This window comes from Pongo pygmaeus, chromosome 4 (assembly GCF_028885625.2).
Source record: "Pongo pygmaeus isolate AG05252 chromosome 4, NHGRI_mPonPyg2-v2.0_pri, whole genome shotgun sequence".
Taxonomy (NCBI): domain Eukaryota; kingdom Metazoa; phylum Chordata; class Mammalia; order Primates; family Hominidae; genus Pongo; species Pongo pygmaeus.
In genome coordinates this window covers 134,073,210-134,099,483 of record NC_072377.2, presented here as the reverse complement: position 1 = coordinate 134,099,483, position 26,274 = coordinate 134,073,210, and the positions used below count along the sequence as shown (strand labels likewise).

The 26,274-nt window shown below is 35.3% G+C and overlaps 1 protein-coding gene across 4 annotated transcripts in view; it reads right to left on the bottom strand.

Annotated features, from left to right (window-relative positions):
* The window catches only part of ADAMTS19 (ADAM metallopeptidase with thrombospondin type 1 motif 19), a 283,956-nt gene that overhangs the window by 144,683 nt on the left and 112,999 nt on the right, over positions 1–26,274 (bottom strand). For all 4 annotated transcript variants that reach the window (XM_054488423.1, XM_063665471.1, XM_063665472.1 and 1 more), the window contains one exon: positions 3,265–3,370. In XM_054488423.1, coding sequence (XP_054344398.1) covers positions 3,265–3,370 — 106 coding nt within the window. The remainder of the gene's footprint in view (positions 1–3,264; positions 3,371–26,274) is intronic.

The following is a 26,274-nucleotide window of genomic DNA, read 5'->3' as shown; positions in this document are numbered from 1 at the left end:
CATTTGAGCTATTCCAATCTGAGCTTCTGGTCATAAACCAACATTTCTACTACATAAAACTGAAGTGGCCTTTCCCTAAATTACGTTATTTAGTTTTTAGTTTAGATAGTTGTAGCTCCATGGTCAACAGTTTAGATGTTAATAAATTCACTCGTATTGAATTTGATTCCCTTAGTGTTTCTCCTACATTTTAGAATACAATGAAGGTTGAAGAAATCAATTTTGCATGTCTGGTTTTAAACATATCGGTTTAAAAATATACTTTTTAAAAGTAAACCATTCAGGGTACTTGACAAAATTATTTAAAATCTGTTGACAAAAATATACACTGTTTGTATATCAAGGTGTTACTGTATAGCTCAAGAGCAAAAATCATAATTATTCATAAATCTGTATTTTATGAGAATTATATTTATGATTACATGTATCTTTGTAAAATTAATTATTAATAATTTTTTCTTGCCTCTAGACATTATTCTCAGCATTTTTCCTTCAAATGATGCCTATGATTTTTCATAGGTTTTATTACTAAACTGAAAATACCTTTCAATTATCAAAATTGTTTTGGAATTAAGAATCTATAGCCTATCATTCCTAGAATGAAATATTAAACAACGTTATTGCACTGCATACTTTCCCTAAAGGATGATGACGTTAAAGTATATTTATCTTTTTTTTAAGTAATAAATTAACTCCTCATATTCTTGGTCAGTTGACTGAAGACTGAAAGCCTGTATGGGAGAATCTGAAAGGACACTTGACCCTTGAACAACATGGGTTTGAACTGTGTAGGTCCACTTATAGGCAATTTTTTAAAAACTAAACAAGGATCAAAATTGCAGTGTTTGCAGGTTGCTAAATTTGCATATATAGAGGACAAACTTCTCAAATAAGTGAGTTCCACAAGACCAACTGCTGGACTTGGATAGGCATGGATTTGGGGATATGCAGAGGTCCAGGAACCAATCCCCTGGCAAATACCGAGGGACAACTGCATATCTATACATTTAAAAATGGTGACATCAAAAATCAATTATTTGAAAATTAGTAGGAGAGTAGATTTTAAGTTCTCAACACAACTGCTAAGTATGTGAGGTAATGCTTATGTTAATTTGCTCGATTTTGCCATTCCACAATGTATACACATTTCCAAACATTTGTATGGAGTAAATTTTGGTCAGTGAAAAAATTAAAAATCAATTGGTATTGATATTGTTCTGTTTCTTGGGGTGGGTTATGGATACATTGCTATATTTAATTTTGGTAATTCAATGAGCTGTGTAATTACAATTTGATCACTTGTGTTTATTTGAATAACTTTTTAAATCAACTACTGTCATGTCCAATGTAAATTGTTTCTTGTAAGCTTTCTTTTACCAGTCAAATTCCACTGCCAACTAAACTTTACTCAACTGCCTACAGACTCCAGGAATATAATGAAAATGAAGTGAGCTGGGTGTACCATATACTAGGGTGTTGTGGCCTCTGATGAACTGAGAAAGATGGGTCTAATTTAAAGGGTACAGATCCTACACAGCTCCTAGGAGTGGTTGCCATATGGGACTGTGGGTTGAGTGTTACCAGGTCTGCAAATCTTACTTTTATGTCAAATTTATACTTTTTTAATGTTGGCAACTAATTGAATTTTTTAAACACTGAAGGCCAAACTAAATATGTCTTTAACTAAAGAGCCCTCCCTCCATAAAGATCACCTCCCTAGTAGGGCCTCACTAAATCTGAGTCCAATTAAAATACTTTCATTTGTACTGCTGATACTGCCAGCAATTAGGGATGCCTGCATTCAAAATTAAGTCTGATTCCCCAACCTATGCCTTTTTTTTTCTTTATTATTATTATTATTATTATTATTATTATCATTATTATTATTATTATACTTTAGGCTCTATGGTACATGTGCGCAACGTGCAGGTAAGTTACATATGTATACATGTGCCATGCTGGTGTGCTGCACCCACCATTTTTTTTTTTTTTTTTTTTTTTTTTTTTGAGATAGAGTCTCACTCTGTCACCAGGCTGGAGTGCAGTGGCGTAATCTCGGCTCACTGCAACCTCTACCTCCTGGGTTCAAGCAATTCTCCTGCCTCAGCTTCCCCAGTAGCTGGGACTACAGGTGCGTACCACCATGCCTAACTAATTTTTGTATTTTTATTAGAGACGGGGTTTCATGTTGGCCAGGATGGTCTCGATCTCTTGATCTCCTGATCCGCCCACCTCGACCTCCCGAAGTGCTGAGATTACAGGCATGAGCCACAGTGCCAGGCCGCCATTTCTACTTTAATAAACTTCCTAAAAATATGATCATAGCTTTATGTAATTTGAATCCTAAACTAATCCCATAACAAAGGTATTATCCCAATTCACTGATGAGGAATCTAGGCCGGAAGATAACAGATAACTTAATGGAACAGTTTGTTAATGTTATGGAACAGTTTGACCTGAGTTGAATGGCTTGAGTTCAAACCCCTCACTCCAACAATTGCCATTTTAATAATTTCAGGAGGGTAAATTCTCTATATTTCTGTATTTTTCCAATAAAATGGGTACACTAATAACACATCACAAAATTGTTATGAGTACATACAAAGCACTTAAAAACGTGTCTGGCAAATATTAATAGTAAGTACTATATAAGTGTTGCTATTACTAATTATTGCTATTATTAATTTCAGTGAAATGAAAATTAGAACAATAACTACCTCTTTGGGTTTTGTATTAAATGAACTAATCTATTGAAAATGTTTATAACTGTTCCTGAGACATAGTTAATATTCAATATGTGTTAATTATATGTCTAATTTCATTGTCTTTCAAGTACATTACATCTAAATCATGAGGGTTAATTCCTTCACTTATGCCTGGTAATAACAAATACAGGTACTACCATAGGCTGGAATTACTTTCATTTGTACTAAGTGTTTGAAAAGTTTATAGCTTTGTAGTCTCAAGATTATGGAAATATTTGTATCATTTACAAATCTGTAGTGAAATCAATCATGCACTATGTAATGACTGTCTTGATAGGGATTTTAATAATGTAATAAGATTTTATTCAAAGAAGCAGGAATAGTAGCAACACTCAAAAGACATTCTTTAAATGTAGTCAGTCTTCACCCCTTCTTGTCTTCCTAGTTTTATAAAAACTTGAAGCCCAAATTAAAAATCAAAAGATATCCAGGTAATTCAGTAACTCGAATTACAAAGTTATATGCTAACATATTTAACATAGCCATGATTTTTACTTACTTGTGACCCATTTCATGAGCAATTGTAAAAGCAAGATTCAAGCCATTGTCTTCAGCAATAATACATTTTCTCTTTTCACTACACATTCCACTCAAGTAAGCTATACCTAAAAAATACAAACATTAATCATTATATGTCTGAATGAATATGCAAATATTTATACTAGTTATTAGCAGCAGGAATGAAAATGGCAGTTGTCACGACTAAAATGTCAGTATTAATCTGTGAAATCTAGCCCTAATAAATGAAATTTTAGGGGCAAGTGTATATGTATAAGCCAGGCAAAAAAATGTTCATATCATTTTCATTTTCATATTTTAGATACAATTATTTTACCAATTATCAAGTTCCCAAAAGGAATCATCTAAGAATATAGGTTATAAATACCAATTTCATCATCATGTAAGACAAATGAATAGTTACAACTTGGAAAATGTAATAAAACAGCAATGATTATTTTAAATATATTCAATTATCGTGAAGAACACAGTTTCAAAAAAAATTAATGCAAAATAAACTACATATAAAGCAGTCTTGAACTTATATTTACGTTTTGAATTAATACAATTGTGAAATTCTATTTATGAAATACTATGTTAACTAATATGGCATAGAGCTATCTATCATATTTAAAATACTAGAAAGATTTTATTTGAAAATTTCTTGGCTAAATGGTGTGTTGCATAGTATATGATACTGAAATATTAAGAAAAATTTTAGCAAGATATTTGATCTTTTGGTTTAAATTATCAATAAAAATGGCAATATTTAAACTCCTTGATATTCTTTAGTTAAATATTTATGTTCTGTTTTACTAATGAAGACATATACTTGAATAATCATTTCAGAAAATGAATTATTACCAAGTGTAAGTTATAATGTTATTTTCAAATAACAAGTTATCATAATATCAATTATTTTTGATCCATTATATGTTCTCTGTTTCCCATATCCTTATAAAATAAATTTTAAACTCCTTTTATAGATTAAGATATTTAGGTGTAGGAAGTTCTGATTTACCAAAGATCACATAATTACTAAACATGATGGAATGGGGATTTAATTTCACCTTTGAATCCATCTGCTGGATATTTTGTTTCTGAAAAAAATTTAATGCAGAGCTTACCCTAATTAAAGATGGTCAGCTGACTGCTTGTGACTTTTTTCTGTCTCCAGAAACAAAACATAATGGTAAGAAATAATTTAAACAAATTATTTTAATAAAATTTTAAAAGAATCACCTTGCCCATGTATGGGAAAGTTAGAAGATTCAGGGAAGAATATGAACAGATTTAGTGAAAGCTACAGCCTAAATGACAAGAGGAAGATTTTTGATGAGAAGAGAATTTCTGAATTGGGTGGAACTCCAGAAAGTCTCAAGACTGAGGCACACATGGTCTAGGGAAAAGCAATGCAGAAGGGTTGAAAATGGAGATTAGCTGAAAGTATATCTGAAGTTCTCAACAACTCATTTAAACCTTCACGCAGAATGTCAAGGCCTGGTATCCACAGGCCTATCAGGAAAGTAGAGATGTAATCTTTAAGCAAAAGGTAGAATGAACATATTATTTTTAGAAATATAACTACATGAAGAAACAGCAAAAAGATGAAATACACATATGGATGCAGTTTTTTTATATCTTTACAAATTAAAATAGATTTTATAGAAATTTATCATCTACAAATAGATGAATTCTTAATGAATGGGTGGTTAGGTGGACGGATGGATGAATAGACAGATGATAAGCCCAGTTACTTCATTTGGCTTATTAAGGTAACTGAAATTACTTCAATGTTAAATCAAGACAAAGTAGGACAGAAAGATGAAGATAAGGATACACAGAGAGGGACTGGGGAAGGGAGAAGAGGAGCGGAGAAGGAGAAAATCATATTTTTTATTATAGTTGTATTAAACAACGGATGAAATAAAAACTTTTTAAAATTTGATTTAAACATAAAAGATAACATGAATTTTAAGAGAGCTAAATCACATTAATACAACAAAGAGTGGAAAACGAAGATTTTGAGATAATTAATTTTGCATTATAATCAAATGGAAGAAGGCAGGAAGAAAGAAAAAAGGAAGGAGGGTAAAAGAAAATATCTCCTCTAAATAGAGTATTAAAAGTTACAGCATTTGAAAATAAAATAATAATTTGAGATTAAATGTCCCCCCAAAATCCTAAATTAAGCTCACTGTAATTAGCATGCTGCTACCATTGATTGGTACAAATTTTCTCTTAAGATTCCCATATATTTTGCCACTTTTTTTCACCACAGCTAGAACAGTCCCACCACCCTGTTCAGATTTAAAACTCAGCTAACATGGGTTATCATATGTCATATACCTGTTTGTCACATGGACTAGGATATATAAACATGTCACTTTAATGAGTTTTACATGTCTTCTCCAGTATCCATTCTAATACTACACTTTCCCCACATAAAAATAGTCCTGCCACTTGTTTCTAATTCTTATTTCTTCTAATTTGCATTGGCTAGGATTTCCAACATACTATTGAAATATATGGGCAATACTGAGCTCCTTATTTTTCCTTCTGAGTTTAATAGGAATGTTTACAGTTTCACAGTTGCATATGATGTTTGCTGAAGGTATTCATAGAATACCTTACTGACTTAAGGAAATAACTTTCTGATATCAGTGCATGTCTGAGTGAAGAAGGAGGCAACATGATTTGATATATAGGTCAAAGGTGCATGGAAGTTTATTAGTAATATTTGGAAAAGGATCCAAAGATTAGAACAGCCACTTAGGGAAATATGGAAGAGCTGAGTAAGTACTACAGGAGTGCTTAATGTAATGAGTCAGAAAACATGTTGCTTCAGCTGAGGACGGAGTGCATGAGTTTGGAGAGCACTAACATAGTACTCAGTTGAGTGATATTCAACCTAGTGGCTGAAACAAAGACGAGTAAATTTCGATTCAATTTAGGTTGAGGTTTTGTAGATCACCTGTGGAGAAAGACCAAAGGTATAAAAGCTGTCAGTGAAGTTGAAAGTGAAAGAAGGCATAACACTTATAGGGATCGATGGGGAATGAGTAAAAAAGTAAGGTTAGAGGGAGCCTGATAATTTGGAGAAAAGAATACAGTAGTAAAGAGAACGCAATCATCAATGATGAAAAAGAGCAGACATTTTACAAAAAAAGGAACTTTATCAGGGAGTGAGATTTAGGGATTTAAGATTTCAGAGAGAAAGTTCTGAGACATGACTAGGTATTGTCACAAGAGTAAAGAAGGGTGCAGGTAGAGGTCATCTAGATTGAGGTCAAATCATTATTAAATAGTGTAGGGTGGACTAATAATATAAACGTGAAATTGCACATGATCAGAAAGAACTTGGGACAGTGGTAGGTGGCCAACATCCATAGGAAATATGGGTGAGAATCAAGATCAATCACAGCTTTAAGATGCTAAGGCTCAAAAACTTCAAGATCAGAGAGATTTCGGTTTAGAAGCACCAGTGGGGAACAGGAGGAATGTGACAAGTATACAACTTTTGTTTCTTTCTTGTTCCAGCCCTATGATACAGGGGCCTCTCTTGGAATTCTGGATTATAGAAACCCATAAACACCAGTTATAGGAAATCAATGACTATCATATGGTCATGTAAAAAAAAATATGACGATAAAGACAATAGTTTATAATATAATGACATGTTTATGCAATAAAATGTAAATGTATATAAAATATAAAATATTCAAAAACGATGAGTGCATACTTACATAGAGGTATGATTACAACTATGTATCAAAAATATCATACCATCATATATTCATATGAACAAAAAGATACAGTTTTATCATGAGAAAATTAAAGTCTTATAAACATGATAATCATGTCTACGAAATTTGAATGGTAATTAGTAGAACTTCTTATAGACTAGGGTGAGGTCTGTAAGACCAAAAATGACCCAAAAGGACCCTCAAAGTGACCATCTATCTATTCCTATTCTTATTTTACTCAAGTGTAAAGTCAGAATCTTCAACTGAGACTCTGATAAATTTAAATTTCATTGTTCTTAGATTTGGAACACCAAGGGATTTTTCTTTGATTTGAAAGTTATAGAGAATGACTGTAACCACGACTAATGTAAATGACTTGCATTATTCTGTTTAAAAGCCTAGCTTTTCAGTTCAATAACCCACATGTTTGTTATTATAATAAGAGATGAGTTTAAAGGGGAACGGAATTAACACAGATGTTATTTAAAGATAGATGCAATAGAGGCCCTTTTCAAAGCACTTTTTTGTTGTTGTTTTTGTTTTGTTTTGTTTTTTGAAACGGAGACCCACTCTGTCGCCCAGGCTGAGTGCAATGGCATGATCTTGGCTCACTGCAACCTCCGCCTCCCGGTTCCAGCGAGTCTTCTGCCTCGGCCTCCCAAGTAGCTGGGATTACAGGCACCTGCCACCATACCCGGCTAATTTGTTTGTGTTTTAAGTAGAGATGGGGTTTCACCATCTTGGCCAGGCTGGTTTCGAGCTCCTGACCTCAAGTGATCCATCCACCTTAGCCTCCCAAAGTGCTGGGATTACAAACGTGAGCCACTGCACCCAGCTCAAATTATTTTTTTAATACAAAATGTTCTGGAAATAAAAAGCAAACAAAAACAGCCTTCTCATTTCTTAACTAAAAATGAGTCATGTACAAGAAGTCAATTGAATCTCTCATCAGAAAACAAAACACATGCCAGATGTTATGTGACACACCTCATAAGATGATCACAGACTCCTAAAACCATCCGGGATGCCTTTTCCAATAATGGAACTAATGAAGAAATCAGAGTTTTTATGTGATCAGATGGATGCGTTCTAACAAAAGTTAAGTCTGGCCTCCAGAAGTGCTGTTTTTAAGCACTAGCTAAGCTACCTCAGTTCAAAATCCAGGCATTCTTGGTACAAACTCCTGGCGAAGCTCCAGTTAATTACTGGTCCTATGACTGTACTCTGTGAGTCTTACTATGAGTCTTACTATTATTTGAAGCGTAACGGAAGAAAAATCATAATACATGACAAGCAGTGAAGGTGCAAAGATGCTGAGTATGACTTTAAGAGTGTGATTTTGGCTGGGTATGGTGGCTTATGCCTGTAATCCTAGCACTTTGGGAGGCCGAGGCGGATGGATCACCTGAGGTCAGGAGTTCGAGACCACCCTGGCCAACATGGTGAAACCCCATCTCTACTAAAAATACAAAAATTAACCAGGTGTGGTGGTGCGTGCCTGTAGTTCCAGCTACTCAGGAGGCTGAGGCAGGAGAATTGCTTGAACCTGGGATGCAGAGGTTGCAGTGAGCCAAGATTGCACCACTGCACTTCAGCCTGGGTGACAGAGCAAGACTCCATTTAAAAAAAAAAAAAAAAAAAAAGTGTAATTTTAAAATGCTCATTTTAAAATCTGTTCATTAACACATAAAGATGTACATAAGATATTATGGGAGAATATAAAAGGGAAATAAGGCAGAGAAAAATGTAAGCAGGAAAGGCTTTGAGAGAGGGCAACAACTTGTTGATACCACTGAATGGGCAGGGGTTAGCCAGGGAAAGGCAATGGGAGTTGGATGGAGTCCCTGAACAAAGGACTGAACAGGGTAAAAGGGCAAGCGATGCTTATGAAGTTAATGTCTCTCATAGAGGTGGTGGCCTAGGGTTTTTACGTGTGCCAACCATGTAGCACATCTCCGCATCAACACTGTATTTAGGATTTCCTCAGTAAAAGGTGTGTTAAAGGAACTGCACAGGTGAAATTGTCTGAAACAAAGACTAACATATAATGTGATCCAATGCAATCCAATAAAAATGTAATTGTGAAGAACCAAAATTCATTTTATCTACTAATAAGAAAAAAATTTGGAATGATATGAGAATGGTACCCAGATAATATGAAACCCATTTACATGATTAAATTCAAATTGGGCTTTGAACATGTTTTTCAATAATAAGTTGTCTCACTAGTTAACTAATAATCTGCCTGTTTCATTAAAAGACAAGAAGGTGATCTAGGAATGTAAAAATACTCTTACGGAAGTTATAAGTTTGGTGTCAGCGCAGTTCATTTCTATTTTTAAAAAAATATTTTTAAAAAAGGTTTCCAGATTTTCTTAAATGTTTAAGTAATTTACAACACTCTTAACAGTGCAGTTTTTATGAATACTAAGAAAAAACTGATCTAGAAAGACAAAGGAGTATAATAAAAGTTATAATAAATCTCTGATCAAATAAGATAGAATATTGTATGGATATTAAAATGTTGTTTATGCATTCTAGCTTCATGGTAGACTGAATCCCCTTTCACTAAAAACACATAGAAATCACAAATCATAGGTAAAATACATTTTTTTGAATGTATAGCTGAGGTTGAAGAAGAAAAGATAATTCCTAGGTGCAAAATTAAAGTTTAAAAAAATTCAAATCTGGAGAGACAAAATCATGAATTGATGCTGCCACTGCCTGAGTATCAGATAAGATATATAACTGATTAAATAAATGTGTGGTTTCAAAATGTCTGTGAGTACAGGTGCTGGTGAGTAGGGGATGGAGATTCATGCCTAAATCAAAAAGCCTGAAAATGCTGTTGTTAACTACCATCAAGCATATTTGAAAATAACTTTAAGAATCTGTCACTGCAGGGAAGTATCAAAAAAATTCGGCTTGAAAAAAATCTGAGAATGCTAGAAATCAAAACCCAAAGCTACCGTGAGCACATGAACATCAGTATGAAGCTCAAGAAATACTAAACCATATATGTAACATAATATATGATCCTATTATGTGGAGATCTTTGCTAGTCCTGTGATAACAATTGAAATATGACTATGATGAGACACTTTATCACCTCAGCAAGCATGAAGTTCTCAGAGGGAAAACATGTTTCACTGAATATGAGCTCACAAATCATAATTACAAACCAAGTAAAGAAATGTTTCCCTGTGAAGAGAGAGACCACAGATACAAAACTAGAGAAAAATGATGATGAAATACTTTTTTAACATAAAGAGAGAGAGTTTGAAGTTCACATTTACTGGGCCACCACAACCCAAATATATCTTTTTGTAAGTTAGAGAAAGAAACCACTTCATAATGATACTTCATATACAATTATTGGTGTAATAAACAGATTTTTGAGAATAAAAACTTTCACCGATATGTGATAAAAGTTGTTCAAGTAAATACACAAATGTATAATGTATACAGTTGTAATGTACTTGTGTGTATACATATATATCCGTTATACATTTGGATAACATATATGTAATTATAATGTAATTATATTTAATTACATTTAATTATATAATTACATTATATATTATATTTAATTACATTATATAATTATATTATAATTAATATAATTACAATTATAAATAACTACACTAATGTATAAATGAAAATTTAAATGTTATCTATTACAATAAGCATTAATCAGGAAAAGACCCTCAGTGAAGGAACTAGTAAAAAAAGTGCTACAAAAAAAAGGAAGCCGACCATAGAAACAAGGGGTAAATACAAGAAAACTGGCATGAAAATCTTCATAAACATTCTCAATAAAAAAAACAGTGATAGTAATAATAATGTCTAAGTTTTGAGGTGTGTGAGATTTATGCAGTGAAGGAAGTAATATAGTGAATTCAATAGCATAAGATTAGATAAAACATGAACAAATCTAAACTCTACTATTGTTCAGACTCAGGATAGAAATAACTAATTTTAGACTACGTTAATATAAGAATATGTACTTTTCAAAATGAGTACTGAAATAAAGAACTATAATTAATAACTAGCAAAATAATAGAGGGGAAAAGAAAATTTTAAAAAATCATTGCAATAGAAGTAAAAAAGAAAACAGCTGGAGAGAAAATATTGGGTAAAATGAAAATAGAAATAAAATAAAATATATTAGTAGTCCAATTAGGGTAAAAGGAACTTGCTTTAAAAACTTCTTGGATTGGGTTTAATAAAATTCCCATCTATCTGGCCATAAATAACACATGTAAAGCTTAATAATTAATACAACAACAAAGAATCACCAAATAAAATAACCCCCAAAGAGCTGGCTCACAATATTAATATTTTACAAAATATATCTTGAGGTAAAAATATTATTATGCATAAAAGGAATAATTATATAATTATAAGAAGTATTTGATAGTATTTAATATATGTGTATATTGCAATTTCCTCTCAAACTAATGATAAAATTTAGATAATTCTAGTATCAATAATTGATCTTTCAATAATTGATAGATTCAATAGATGAAAAGAAAATAAAGATACAGAGAATCTAAATATTCCATCTAAAAAGTTTTATCTAATTTTCTCTCTCTCTCACACACACAGACTTTATATCTAACAATTAGAAGATTCATATAATGTTCAAACATGCATCGAACTTTTTCTAAAGTTGCCAATGCCACCAAACAACACTTACTACATATACAAAGAACAATGTCATAAAGGTAATATTCTTTGACTGCATTGCAATAAAATTAGAAATCAACATGAAAATGGTTACCCTTCCAATTCCTCCCTCTCTTCTTCCTCCTAAAAAGTGGATATTTTGGAACAGAGTTTTAAATAACGTATGGATCAAAGAAGAGAAACTACGGTGGAAATAATAAATATTGTAGAAGTAAACGTATCCATTCATTACATAACAAAGCCAGTGGTACACCGTGTAGAGTAGTTCATAGTGTTCCAATATTCCTGTTGGGAACAACTAGGAAGGCTGGATAAAACAGAAAATAATATTTGTAAAGGAATCAGTGAACTATAGAAACAAAAAAGACTAGAAGTTTTTAAATCCTAAAAATAGGAGAGAGTCTCAAAGGTGAGCAAAATCACTAAAGGCACTTTTTCCCCGGTAGTATTTGCTGATTTTTAGCAAGAACTAGAGACTGAGAAGCTGGACTTGATCCAGAAGAGGACAATTGCAGAAGAAAAAACAACAACAACAACAACAAAAAACCTAGGGGTGGGAGGTGCCACCCAGCACTGGATTTTACTGTCCATAAAAGGCTGGAGATTTTGATAGTCGCACAAGCTGGAGTAACAAAACTGGAGAATTGAGAAGCCATAGAGTATTCTCCTTCAAGAAAATTGCCATATTCTAAAACTGGCATGGAATGGTATTTTAAATAGCAAAACCCCAAACCTCTGAAAAGCCAAACAGAATCTCCATGTGAACTTGTGACACAATACAGTCCCAAATTAGATCATTAGTTCCCATACTATTGTCTAGACAAAGAAAGACTAAATAATTTCTCGTATATAATAATATCATCTGGAACCTCCATTGCTGCAGAGATTTCTAAAAATTAATCATTGATTCAAAAAATACCAGGCTTGCATGAGCAGGTCAATTTGAACAAATCACGACAATAAACTGTCACCAAAGAGTGACCAAATATAGCAGTTAGCAGATGAGATTTAAAAAAAAAAAAAGGAACATCGAGTAAAAGTTAGACAAAATTGATAAAAGATGCAGAAACTCTCAAAGAATTGGGATTTATAAAAAAAATCAAACAGACATTCTTGATTTGAAAATTACAGTATTTGAGATTAGTAGATTGCAATCTCTAGCAGTAGATTATAATCAGTAGATTATATAATTACATATATAATTAGTAGTTTATAATCAGTAAATTATGATCTCAATAGATAATGTAACTGCAGATTAAACATAGGAGGAGAGATAAATAGTTTCCTGGATGGATTAGTTAATTTAAAATACCCAAATTCCAGCAACAGAGAAGAAAATAATTAGAAAATGTTTTAAAGAGGAACATAGTATACATGTGAGACACAATCACAGGTGTTGCATTCTTCTAATTTGAATCTTAGAGGAAACAGACAACAAAATATGACATTTTTATTTGAAAATTAATCATTAAATGTATTTCGAAAAAAATTGTGAGGCAACACAGAATAAACAAATCTCAGTGAGGCCCAAATTCAAAACACCACATGCTGAAGAGAATGTGGAGCAGCAGGAACCGTCATTCATTGTAGACTGGAATGCAAAATGGTACAGCCACATTGGAAGGTAGTTTGGCAATTGCTTATAAAACTAAACATACTCTTACCATATGATCCAGCAATCAAACTAGTTAGTATTTACCTAAAGCAGCTGAAAATTTATGTCCATACAAAATCCTGCACATGGATGTTTATAGCAGCTTTATTCATAATGGCCAAAACTTGGAAAAGGTGAATGGATTCATAAACTGGTATCTCTATCCAACAGAATATTATTCAGTGCTAAAATGAAATGAGCTATCAAGCCATGGAAAGAGATGGAGGAAACTTAAATACACATTACTAAGTGACAGAAGCTAGTCTGAAAAGGCTATCATGATTTCAACTATATAACATTCTGAAAAAGGCAAAACTATGGCAAAAGTAAAAAGATCGGTGGATGCCAAGGATTAAGAGGGGAAGAAGGAATAAATAGGTGGAACACAGAAGATTTTTTAAGGCAGAGAAACTACTCTATATGATACCATAATGTGGATACTATTATGCATTTGTCTAAACCCATAGAATTTAAAATACCAAGACTGAATTCTAATGAAAACTGTGGACTTGGGTGATAGTAATGTGTGAATGTAAGGTCATCAATTGTAAAAATAATGTACCATTCTAGTGGTGAACGTTGATAATGGGGGAGGCTATGCATATGTGTGGACAGGGGGTGTAAGAGAAACCTCTGTACCTTACACTCAATTTTGCTATGAACCTAAGACTGCTCTGAAAAATAGTCTATAAGAAATTTAAAGGCTTGGGAAGCAACAAGCAGAATCAAACAAAACAAACAGAACAAAACACAACGCAAAACTGCTGAAAATGAAAAGGAAAAAAAGGGAATCTTAAAAGTGCCCAGGAAAAAAAGGGAACTTTACTTCAAAGTAACAACAATAAAGCTGACAGGTGTCTGCAACATCACAATACAAGCTGGAAATAATGAAATGGCATGTTTAAAGTTTTATAACAAAAAAGAATCTGCCAACCTCTAATTCTATACTATGTGAAACAACTTTTTTAAAAATAAAGGTACCATAAGAATGTTTTCCTATATACAAAAACTGTTTCTTCAGACAGAAAGAAAAATTATTGCAAATTGAAACACGGAAATGCAGGAAGAAATGAAGAACACCAGGAAGACTGGCTATATAAGTGCCATGAACAAATATTGAATACATAAAACATTAATGTTAATATCTCCCCAAATTCAAAATACATGCAACAATATGTAGTAGGGATATAGTACAAGTGTTCAAAAGTTATTTTTAAAAAAGTGTAATTGACATTAGAAAATATTTTAACATAGTCATTACAAAAAAGAACACATTAAAAATGTGTAGCCTAAAATGAAAACTGTCCTTAGGGAAGTTCATAATATACATTAGAAAGAAAAAGACTGGAGGGTGGCTGGCAAGATGGCCGAATAGGAACAGCTCCGGTCTGCAGCTCCCAGCCAGATCAACGCAGAAGGCGGGTGATTGCTGAATTTCCAACTGAGTTACCCGGCTCATCTCACTGTGGCTGGTTAGACAGCAGGTGCAGCCCACCAAGGGCAAGCAGAAGCGGGCGGGGCATTGCCTCACCTGGGAAGTTCAAGGGGTTGGGGAACTCCCTCCACTAGCCAAGGGGAGCCATGAGGGACTGTGCCTTGAGGAACGGTGCATTCCGGCCCCAAATGCCACCCTTTTCCCACTGTCTTTCCAACCCCCAGAGCAGGAGTTGCCACAGGTGCCTGCACCACCAGGGCCCTGAGTTTCAAGCACAAAACTGGGCAGCCATTTGGGCAGACACCTAACTAGCTTCAGGATATTATTTTCATACCACAGTGGCACCTGGAATACCAGCAAGACAGAACGATTCACTCCCTGGAAAGGGGGCTGAAGCCAGGGAACCAAATGGTTTAGCTCAGCAGATCCCACCCCCATGGAGGCCAGCAAGCTAAGATCCACTGGCTTGAAATTCCTGCTGCCAGCACAGTGAGGCCAGCAAGCTAAGATCCACTGGCTTGAAATTCCTGCTGCCAGCACAGCAGTCTGAAGTCGACCTGGGATGCTCGAGCTTGGTGGAGGGAGGGGCATCCGCCATTAATGAGGCTTGAGTAGGCGGTTTACCCCTCACAGTCAGTGTAAACAAAGCTACCAGGAAGTTCAAACTCAGCATAGCCCACATCTCAGCTCTGCAAAGCCACTGTAGCCAGACTGGCTCTCTAGATTCCTCCTCTCTGGGCAGGGCATCTCTGAAAGAAAGGCGGCAGCCCCAGTCAGGGACTTATAGATCAAACTCCCATCTCCCTGTTACAGAGCACCTGGGGGAAGGCGCAGCTGTGGGTGCAGCTTCAGCAGACTTAATTGTTCCTGCCTGCGGCTCTGAAGAGAGCAGCGGATCTCCCAGCACAGTGTTTGAGCTCTTCTAAGGGACAGAGTGCCTCCTCAAGTGGGTCCCCGACACCCGTGCCTCCTGAATGGGAGACACCTCCCAGCAGTGGTTGACAGACACCTCATACAGGAGAGTTCTGGCTGGTATCTGGTGGGTGCCTCTCTGGGATGAAGCTTCCAGAGGAAGGAGCCAGCGGCAAACTTTGCTGTTCTGCAGCCTCTCCTGGTGATACCCAGGCAAACAGGGTCTGGAGTGGACCTCCAGCAAACTCCAGCAGACCTGCAGCAGAGGGGCCTGACTGTTAGAAGGAAAACTAACAAACAGAAAGGATTAGCACATCCAATCAGAGACCCCATCTGAAGGTCATCAACATCAAAGATCAAAGGTAGATGAATCCACAAATATGGGGAGAAACCAGCACAAAAAGGCTGAAAATTCCAAAAACCAGAATGCCTCTTCTTGTCCAAATGATCACAACTCCTCGCCAGCAAGGGAACAAAACTGGACAGAGAATGATTTTGACAAATTGACAGAAGTAGGCTTCAGAAGGTGGGCAATAACAAACTTCTCCAAGTTAAAGGAGCATGTTCTAACCCAATGCAAGGAAGCTAAGAACCTTGAAAATGGTTAGAGGAATTGCTAACTAGAATAACCAGTTTAGAGAAGAATAGAAATGATGTGATGGAGCTGAAAAACACAGCACAAGAACTTCGTGAAGCACACACAAGTATCAACAGCTGAATTGATCAAGCAGAAGAAAGGATATCAGAGATTGAAGATCACATTAATGAAATCAAGCACAAAGACAAGATTAGAGAAAAAGGAATGAAAAGGAACGAACAAAGCCTCCAAGAAATATGGGACTATATGAAAAGACCAAATCTACATTTGATTGGTGTACCTGAAAGTGACGGGGAGAATGGGACCAACTTGGAAAATGCTCTTCAGGATATTATCCAGGAGAATTTCCCCAACCTAGCAAGACAGGTCAAGATTCAAATTCAGGAAATACAGAGAACACCATAAAGATACTCCTCGAGAAGAGCAACCCCAAGACACATAATCGTCAGATTCACCAAGGTTGAAATGAAGGAAAAAATGTTAAGGGCAGCTAGAGAGAAAGGTCAGGTTATCCACAAAGGGAAGCCCATCAGACTAACAGCTGATCTCTCACCAGACACTCTACAAGCCAGAAGAGAGTGGGGGCCAATATTCAACATTCTTGAAGAAAAGAATTTCAACCCAGAATCTCATATCCAGCCAAACTAAGCTTCATAAGTGAAGGAGAAATAAAATCCTTTACAGACAAGCAAATGCTGAGAGATTTTCTCACCACCAGGCCTGCCTTACAAGAGCTCCTGAAAGAAGCACTAAATATGGAAGGGAGAAACCAGTACCAGCCACTACAAAAACATACCAAATTGTAAAGACCATCAACACTATGAAGAAACTGCATCAAATAATGGGCAAAACAACCAACTAGCATCATAATGATAGGATCAAATTCATACATAACAATACTAACTTTAAATATAAATGGGCTAAATGCCCAAATTAAAAGACACAGACTGGGCCAGGCCTGGTGGCTCACGCCTGTAATCTCAGCACTTTGGGAGGCCAAGGCGGGCAGATCACAGGGTCAAGGAGATCGAGACCATCCTGGCTAACACGGTGAAACCCCGTCTCTACTAAAAAATACAAAAAAAAAAAAATTAGCTGGGCATGGTGGTGGGCGCCTGTAGTCCCAGTTAATCGAGAGGCTGAGGCAGGAGAATGGCGTGAACCCAGGAGGCGCAGCTTGCAGTGAGCTCAGATCATGCCATTGCACTCCAGCCTGGGCAACAGAGCGAGACTCCGTCTCAAAAAATTAAAAAAATTAATAATTAAAGATGGATTAAAGACTTAAATGTTAGACCTAAAACCATAAAAGTCCTAGAAGAAAACCTAGGCATTACCATTCAGGACATAGGCATGGGCAAGGACTTCATGTCTAAAACACCAAAAGCAATGGCAACAAAAGCCAAAATTGACAAATGGGATCTCATTAAACTAAAGAGCTTCTGCACAGCAAAAGAAACCACCATCAGAGTGAACAGGCAACCTACAAAATGGGAGAAAATTTTTGCAATCTACTCATCTGACAAAGGGCTAATATCCAGAATCTACAATGAACTCCAACAAATTTACAAGAAAAAAACAAATAACCCCATCAAAAAGTGGGTGAAGGATATGAACAGACACTTCTCAAAAGAAGACATTTATGCAGCCAACAGACACATGAAAAAATGCTCATCATCACTGGCCATCAGAGAAATGCAAATCAAAACCACAATGAGATACCATCTCACACCAGTTAGAATGGCAATCATTAAAAAGTCAGGAAACAACAGGTGCTGGAGAGGATGTGGAGAAATAGGAACACTTTTACACTGTTGGTGGGACTGTAAACTAGTTCAACCATGGTGGAAGTCAGTGTGGCGATTCCTCAAGGATCTAGAACTAGAAATACCATTTGTCCCAGCCATCCCATTACTGGGCATATACCCAAAGGACTATAAATCATGCTGCTAGAAAGACACATGCACATGTATGTTTACTGCGGCACTATTCACAATAGCAAAGACTTGGAACCAACCCAAATGTCCAACAATGATAGACTGGATTAAGAAAATGTGGCACATATACACCATGGAATACTATGCAGCCATAAAAAATGATGAGTTCATGTCCTTTGTAGGGACATGGATGGAATTGGAAATCATCATTCTCAGTAAACTATCGCAAGGACAAAAAACCAAACACCGCATATTCTCACTCATAGGTGGGAATTGAACAATGAGAACACATGGACACAGGAAGGGGAACATCACACTCTGGGGACTGTTGTGGGGTGGAGGGAGGGGCGAGGGATAGCATTGGGAGATATACCTAATGCTAAATGACGAGTTAATGGGTGCAGCACACCAGCACGGCACATGTATACATATGTAACTAACCTGAACATTGTGCACATGTACCCTAAAACTTAAAGTATAATAATAATAATAAATAAATAAATAAATAAATAAAAGAGACTAGAAAATTGGATAGTCAACACTTATCGGTATGCTGTATTCATGAGACCCTTCTCACATGCAAAAACACACATAGGCTCAAAATAAAGGGAGATGGAGTAATATTTACAAGCAAATGGAAAGCAAAAAAAAAAAAAAAAAGTAGGGGTTGCAATCCTAGTCTCTGATAAAACAGACTTTAAACAAAGATTAAAAAAAAAAAAGATAAAGAAGGGCATTACATAATGGTAAAGGGATCAACCCAACAAGAAGAGCTAACTATCCTAAATATATATTCCCCCAATACAGGAGCACCCAGATTAATAAAGCAAGTTCTTAGAGACTTACAAAGAGACTTAGACACCCACACAACCATAGTGGGTGACTTTAACATCCCACTGGCAATACTAGATCAATGAGACAGAAAATTAACAAGGATATTCAGGACATGAACTCAGCTCTGGAGCAAGTGGAACTAACAGACATCTACACAACTCTCCATCCAAAATCAACAGAATATAAATTCTTCTCAGCAACACATCAGACTTATTCTTAAATTGACCACATCATTGGAAGTAAAACACTCCTCAGCAAATGCAAAAGAATGGAAATCAAAACAAACAGTCTCTCAGACCACAATGCAATCAAACCAGACCTCAGGATTAAGAAACTCACTCAAAACCGCACAACTCATGGAAACTGAACAACCTGCTCCTGAATGACTACTGGGTAAATAACGAAATTAAGGCAGAAATAAATAAGTTATTTAAAACCAATGAGAACAAAGATACAACATACCAAAATCTCTGAGACACAGCTAAAGCAGTACTTAGAGGGAAATTTATAGCACTAAATGTCCACAGGAGAAAGTGGGAAAGTTCTAACAACAACACCCTAACATCACAATTAAAAGAAGTAGAGAAGCAAGAAGCAAACAAATTCAAAAGCTAGCAGAAGACAAGAAATAACTAGGATCAGAGCAGAACTAAAGGAGATAGAGACACGAAAAACCCTTCAAAAAATGAATGAATCCAGGAGCTTTTTTTAAAAAAAGATTACCAAAATATATAGACCACTAGCCAGATAAAGAAAGAAGAAAAGAGAGAAGAATCAAATAGACACAATAAAAAATGATAAAGAGGATATCACCACTGGTCACAAGAAATACAAACTACCATCAGAGAATACTATAAATACCCCTATGCAAATAAACTAGAAAATCTAGAAGAAATAGATAAACTCCTGGACACATACACCCTCCCAAGACTAAACCAGGAAGAAGTCGAATCCCTGAATAGAGCAATAACAAGTTCTGAAATTGAGGCAGTAATTAATAGCCTATCAACCTAAAAAAGCCCAGGACCAGATGGATTCACAGCGGAATTCTACCAGAGGTACAAAGAGGGGCTAGTACCATTCCTTCTGAAACTATTCCCAACAATAGAAAAAGGAGGGACTCCTCCCTAACTCATTTTATGAGGCCAGCATCATCCTGATACCAAAATCTGGCAGAGACACATCAAAAAAAGAGAATTTCAGGCCAATATCCCTGATGAACATGGATGCAAAAATCGTCAATAAAATTCTGGCAAACCGAATCCAGCAGCACATCAAAAAGCTTACCCACCACGATCAAGTCAGCTTTACCCCTGGGATACAAGGCTGGTTCAACATACACAAATCAGTAAACGTAATCCATCACATAAACAGAACCAATGACAAAAATAACACAATTATCTCAATAGATGCAGAAAAGGCCGTCAATTAAATTCAACACCCCTTCATGCTGAAAATTCTCAATAAACTAGGTATTGATGGAACGTATCTGAAATTAATAAGAGCTATTTGTGAAAAACTCACCACCAATATCATACTGAATGGGCAAAAACTGGAAGCATCCCCTTTGAAAACCAGCACAAGACAAGGATGCCCTCTCTCACTACTCCTATTTAACATATATTGGATGTTCTGGCCAGGGCAGTCAGGCAAGAAAAATAAATAAAGGGATTCAAATAAGAATAGAGGAAGTCAAATTGTCTCTGTTTGCAAATGACATGATTGTCTATTTAGAAAACCCCATCGTTTCAGCCCAAAATCTCCTTAAGGTAATAAGCAACTTCAGCAAAGTTCAGGATACAAAATCAATGTGCAAAAATCACAAGCATTCCTCTACACCAATAACAGATGAACAGAAAGCCAAATCATGAGTGAACTCCCATTCACAGTTGCTACAAAGATAATAAAATACCTAGGAATACAACTTACAGGGGATGTGAAGGACCTCTTCAAGGAGAACTACGAACCACTGCTCAAGGAAATAAGAGAGGACACAAACAAATGGAAAAACATTCCATGCTCATGGATAGGAAGAATCAATATCGTGAAAATGGCCATACTGACAAAAGTAATTCATAGATTCAGTGCTATCCCCATCAAGCTACCATTGACTTGCTTCACAGAATTAGAAAAAACTACTTTGAATTTCATATGGAGCCAAAAAAGAGCCCATATAGTCAAGAAAATCCTAAGCAAAAAGAACAAAGCTGGAGGCATCATGCTACCTGTCTTCAAACTATACTACAAGGCTATAGTAATCAAAACAGCATGGTACTGGTACAAGAACAGATATACAGACCAACGGGACAGAACAGAGGCCTCAGAAGTAAGGCCACACATCTACAGCCATTTGATCTTCGACAAACCTGACAAAAACAAGCAATGGGGAAAGGATTCCCTATTTAATAAATGGTGTTGGGAAAACTGGCTAGAATGCAGAAAACTAAAACTGGATCCCTTCCTTACACCTTATACAAAAATTAACTCAAGATGGATTAAAGACTTAAACATAAGACCTAAAATGATAAAAATCCTTGAAGAAAACCTAGGTAATACCATTCAGGACACAGGCATGGGCAAAAGCTTCATGACTAAAATACCAAAAACAATAGCAACAAAAGGCACAATTGACAAACGGGATCTAATTAATCTAAAGAGCTTCTGCACAGCGAAAGAAACTACCTCAGAGTGAACAGGCAACCTAAAGAATGGGACAACATTTTTGCAATCTATCCATCTGACAAAGGTCTAATATCCAGAATCTACAAAGAACTTAATCAAATTTACAAGAAAAAAAAACCCCATCAAAAAGTGGGCTAAGGATGTGAACAGACACTTCTCAAAAGAAGACATTTATGTGACCAACAAACATATGAAAAGAAGCTCATCACCACTGGTCATTAGAGAAACGCAAATAAAAACCACAATGAGATACTATCTCATGCCAGTTAGAATGGCGATCATTAAGAAGTCAGGAAACAAGAGATGCTAGAGAGGATGTGGAGAAATAGGAATGCTTTTACACTGTTGGTGAGAGTGTAAACTAGTTCAACCATTGTGGAAGACAGTGTGGAAATTCCTCAAAGATCTAGAACCAGAAATACCATTTGACCCAGCAATCCCATTACTGGGTATATACCCAAAGGATTATAAATCATTCTACTATAAAGACACAGGCACACGTATGTATATTGCAGCACTGTTCACTGTAGCAAAGACTTGGAACCAACACAAATGCCAATCAATGATAGACTGGATAAAGAAAATGTGGCACATATACACCATGGGATACTATGCAGCCATAAAAAAGGATGAGTTCATGTCCTTTGTGGGGACATGGATGAAGCTGGAAACCATCATTCTCAGTGAACTAACACAGGAACAGAAATCCAAATACCACATGTTCTCACTCAAGTGGGCGTTGAACAATGAGAACACATGGACACTGGGAGGGGAACATCACATACCAGGGCCTTCAAGGGGTGGGGATTAATGGAGAGATAGCATAAGGAGAAATACCTAACATAGATGACGGGTTAATGGGTGCAGCAAACCACCCTGGCACATGTATACCTATGTAACCTGCACGTTCTGCACATGTACCCCAGAACTTAAAGTATATATATGTGTGTATATGTGTGTGTATATATGTATATAGGTATATGTATGTATATGTGTATATATGTATATGTGTGTGTGTGTGTGTGTGTGTATATAAGTTTGAAAATCAATAAATTCCTTCAGGGAGCTAAAGAAAAAAAGAAGATTATCAAAGCTTAAAAAAAATGAAGTAAAAGAGAGGAAAATCATTGAACTATAAAATAAATGCACAAGAAAGTTGGCAAAAACATGAATAATTCCCTGGTAAATCTGTCAAGGATAAAAGAGAGATAAATACAAATTACCAGCATCAAAATAAATAAGGAAACATCTCTACAATTCTTAAAGAAGATATCAAGGCAATATAACAAATATATGTAAATAAATTTTACAATTTATCAAATCAGTCAAAAAAAGAAATACAAAATCTGAAATTCCTGTAATCGTTCATTTATTCAATTCCAGCTACCTTGGCTTTCTCTTGGTCATTTCTCAAATGTGAGCAAGCATCATTACATCTTAGGACCTCTTGACTGGATTTCACTTTGCCTGGAATATTCTTTCCTTAGATGTATTCTCCAGATCATCATCAAACCTTTACGCAAATATCACTTGTCACTTTCTTCAGTGAGACATTTCTTGATCACTCTATTTAAAATTATAAATTTCCTTCTCCCCTGGAACTCCCGGATTATCCCTTATTTATATGGCCTATATTTTCTACATCAGTTTTAACTTTTAATATACCAGTTAATTATTTAATATGTATATTCACTGTCTCCATCAAAATGTAAGCACAACAATGACAGGAAATAAAACAATATGTTAATTCCCAATGTGTAAAACAGTTTCTGGAATTCTTTGTGGGAACCTGAAAAATATTTAGGTGAATAAATTATGAGTCCAAGTATGTTTCGTACAGTGTAGCAATAAAAAATTTGAAAATGCATTAATATGTATCTCTCTTCTATTTCCTTGTAGCTGATGTCTTTCTAGTCCTCTAAAGGCTTCTCTCTGATGGCAGGTGAGGAGGAATTAGGATTAGTGAACACTTTTGAAACTCTATTCCATGTCAGTATAGGATGGCTCAAGAAGAAAAGCAGTGAAAATACTGAGTAATTAGGCAGAGAGAAGGGCTGAGTTATTCCTGAGCCCACGCTGACTCTGACTGCCATGGAAGTCAGAGAGGTGGGCAGTTTAACACAGGGAACCTATGGATGATGTGCCTGAAGCTCACCAGTGTCTTCAGCAGTACAAGCTAGTAGGGTAAGCATCAGGGGAAAGAAAAAATTGTGGTGTAGATGAATTGAATAGGTAGGTCAGCCAATATGCGTGAGTTGCACTCACCAACTGCATGGTTGGCCACCAAGTCCAACAGTGTGCTCTGGTTGTCCTGAAGTAAGGGAATTTACTGCAAAGACCAAAAAAGTTTCAGAGAGTAGTGAAAGAACCTGTGATTGCTGACCTACACAAAGTCCCCCTCCCAGCTACTTGGAAAGCACCAGATGAGAGGTTAGGAAGGGCTATTTGGAAAAAATGGGTATTTAACTAAAAAAAATAATAATAATAAAGCAATTTAAACAAGAGCGAAAATAACACAAATTGACAATTTTAAGTTTTGACTTTCTTGGAATTAAGTGAAATAGAAACTTAGGAGAAAGATTTAACACACTGTAGAAAGCTAAATGCTACATTTTCTTCGCCTAATTTAGTATAATTTTTTGCCCTGCTCCGTGTACAGAGACAAAATTAAGTACAGATGGAAACACCTATATTTTTAAAAGTGTGTGTACACACATAGGTCACTTCTAAATCTTTGGCAAGCTTTTATATAAAATATTGATATGGTACAGGAGGAAGGAGATGAAAGATGATTCAAGTAAATGTTTAGAGAAAAAGTGAAAGAAAAGAGATTCAATCACAGGGACAATGGTATGTAGGAGCAGCAGTGGTGATTTCTAAATTCTGCTCTTTGAAATGAGAAGGATGTCATAGTAAAGAACACATTCCAAAATAGGGTTTGTTTCTGCTGTTATTGTTTTATACTTTCTTTAAGCTTTTTTACAAACTACTCCACCAAGACCCACCCACCCCCTTACTCCCCACATTAAGATGATGAGATGGATTGCTTTTATATGGAAGGAAGAATGTTAAAAAAAATTATGTCTGCAGCTAGCTTTTGTGTTCCTGTTCCAGATTTATCTACTTCACATTCACATCTTATCCCTCTTCAGAAAATATAAGCGTAGATTATTGGATGGCTTTAGAAGATAAACCCTCAAATCCTTAGAGAGTTTGAATTAAGCCAAACTCTGATATACATTATTGTAGTTTTGACAGATCATAATAAAATACCCCATCTGAAAGTTTTAATTTAGATTTCAGTGTACCTCGGAAAATATAATGCTTATGACACATTCAAAAAGTCATACATGGTAGATTACACGACTAACTCTTGTAAATCAGTAATGGGAACACTATTTCACAGTCTACACAGAAACAGCTGAAAATTGGTATTCTCATTGTTATGTTAATTAAAAGAAAGATAAAAGTCAGAGTTCTTAGACTTTCTATATGACTTTGCTCACAAGCTAAAGAAGTTATTTAGGTTTAATTTCATCTGTCTTGGAGATTAACAAACTGTCATAACTCTAAAAAATAGGTAAGATGAATCACAGTTAAAAGATTTTCATGAAGTAACTTCAAGGATACAGCTGGAAAAATTTAAAAGTATTCTGATTGCACATAAATCAGGAATTCTGGCTGACACATTTTTACAATGTTATAACATAATCATATCCTGAAGGCTTTAAATAGGGACAACTAAAAAATTAAATATCATGCTAGCAAAAAGCTATATAAATTGCTTTTTTAGTATACTAACAAAAGCATCGACAGCATTCATTTACAACGACAAACTAACTCAAACTTCCAAACAGTTGGACACAATATTTTTACACCACGCCAATTTTTAATCATTTTGTTATTCTTCACAACTTGCTTTCTACTCAGTGTGATCAGCATTTTTATTCAAGTAATCTATAAACTGCAGAAATATAAAGAAAATAGTTATAATTTCAAAGCAATTATACCTACAAATAGCTGAAGCTCTTAAATATTACTATTTAAAATATAAAGTTTAATATAGTTTTTGACATAATTTGTTAAATAGAATAAATATTTATTTAAAGTCAAGTGACTCAAACTGTAGATGTATTTTTAAGACATCAGTTTTTAGGTTTGTATATTGAGGAAATTGCCATAGTAAATAAACACGTTAAATTTTTTTTCAAGAATGCTTTGATACTTAAAAAAATTTCTGATTGGAATTTAATAATAGATACTTTTTTACCTTTTTTCTGCATTAAGTATAAAGAAGGTCAAATGAGGAGAATAAAATTTTAAGAATTTATATATACATCCAAACTCATCAAATTGTATAAACAGGCTTATTGTAAATTAATTTTGCCTCAATGAAGATGTTTTATTTTTAAAAAAGAACCTGCCTAAAAATAATAACCGATGCTCTTGTGTCAAATACTGTAGGGTTTGAGTCCCAGCCTCAGTTTTAAATCTGTGACTGTAAAAAAGTCAGTTTTCCAGAAAACC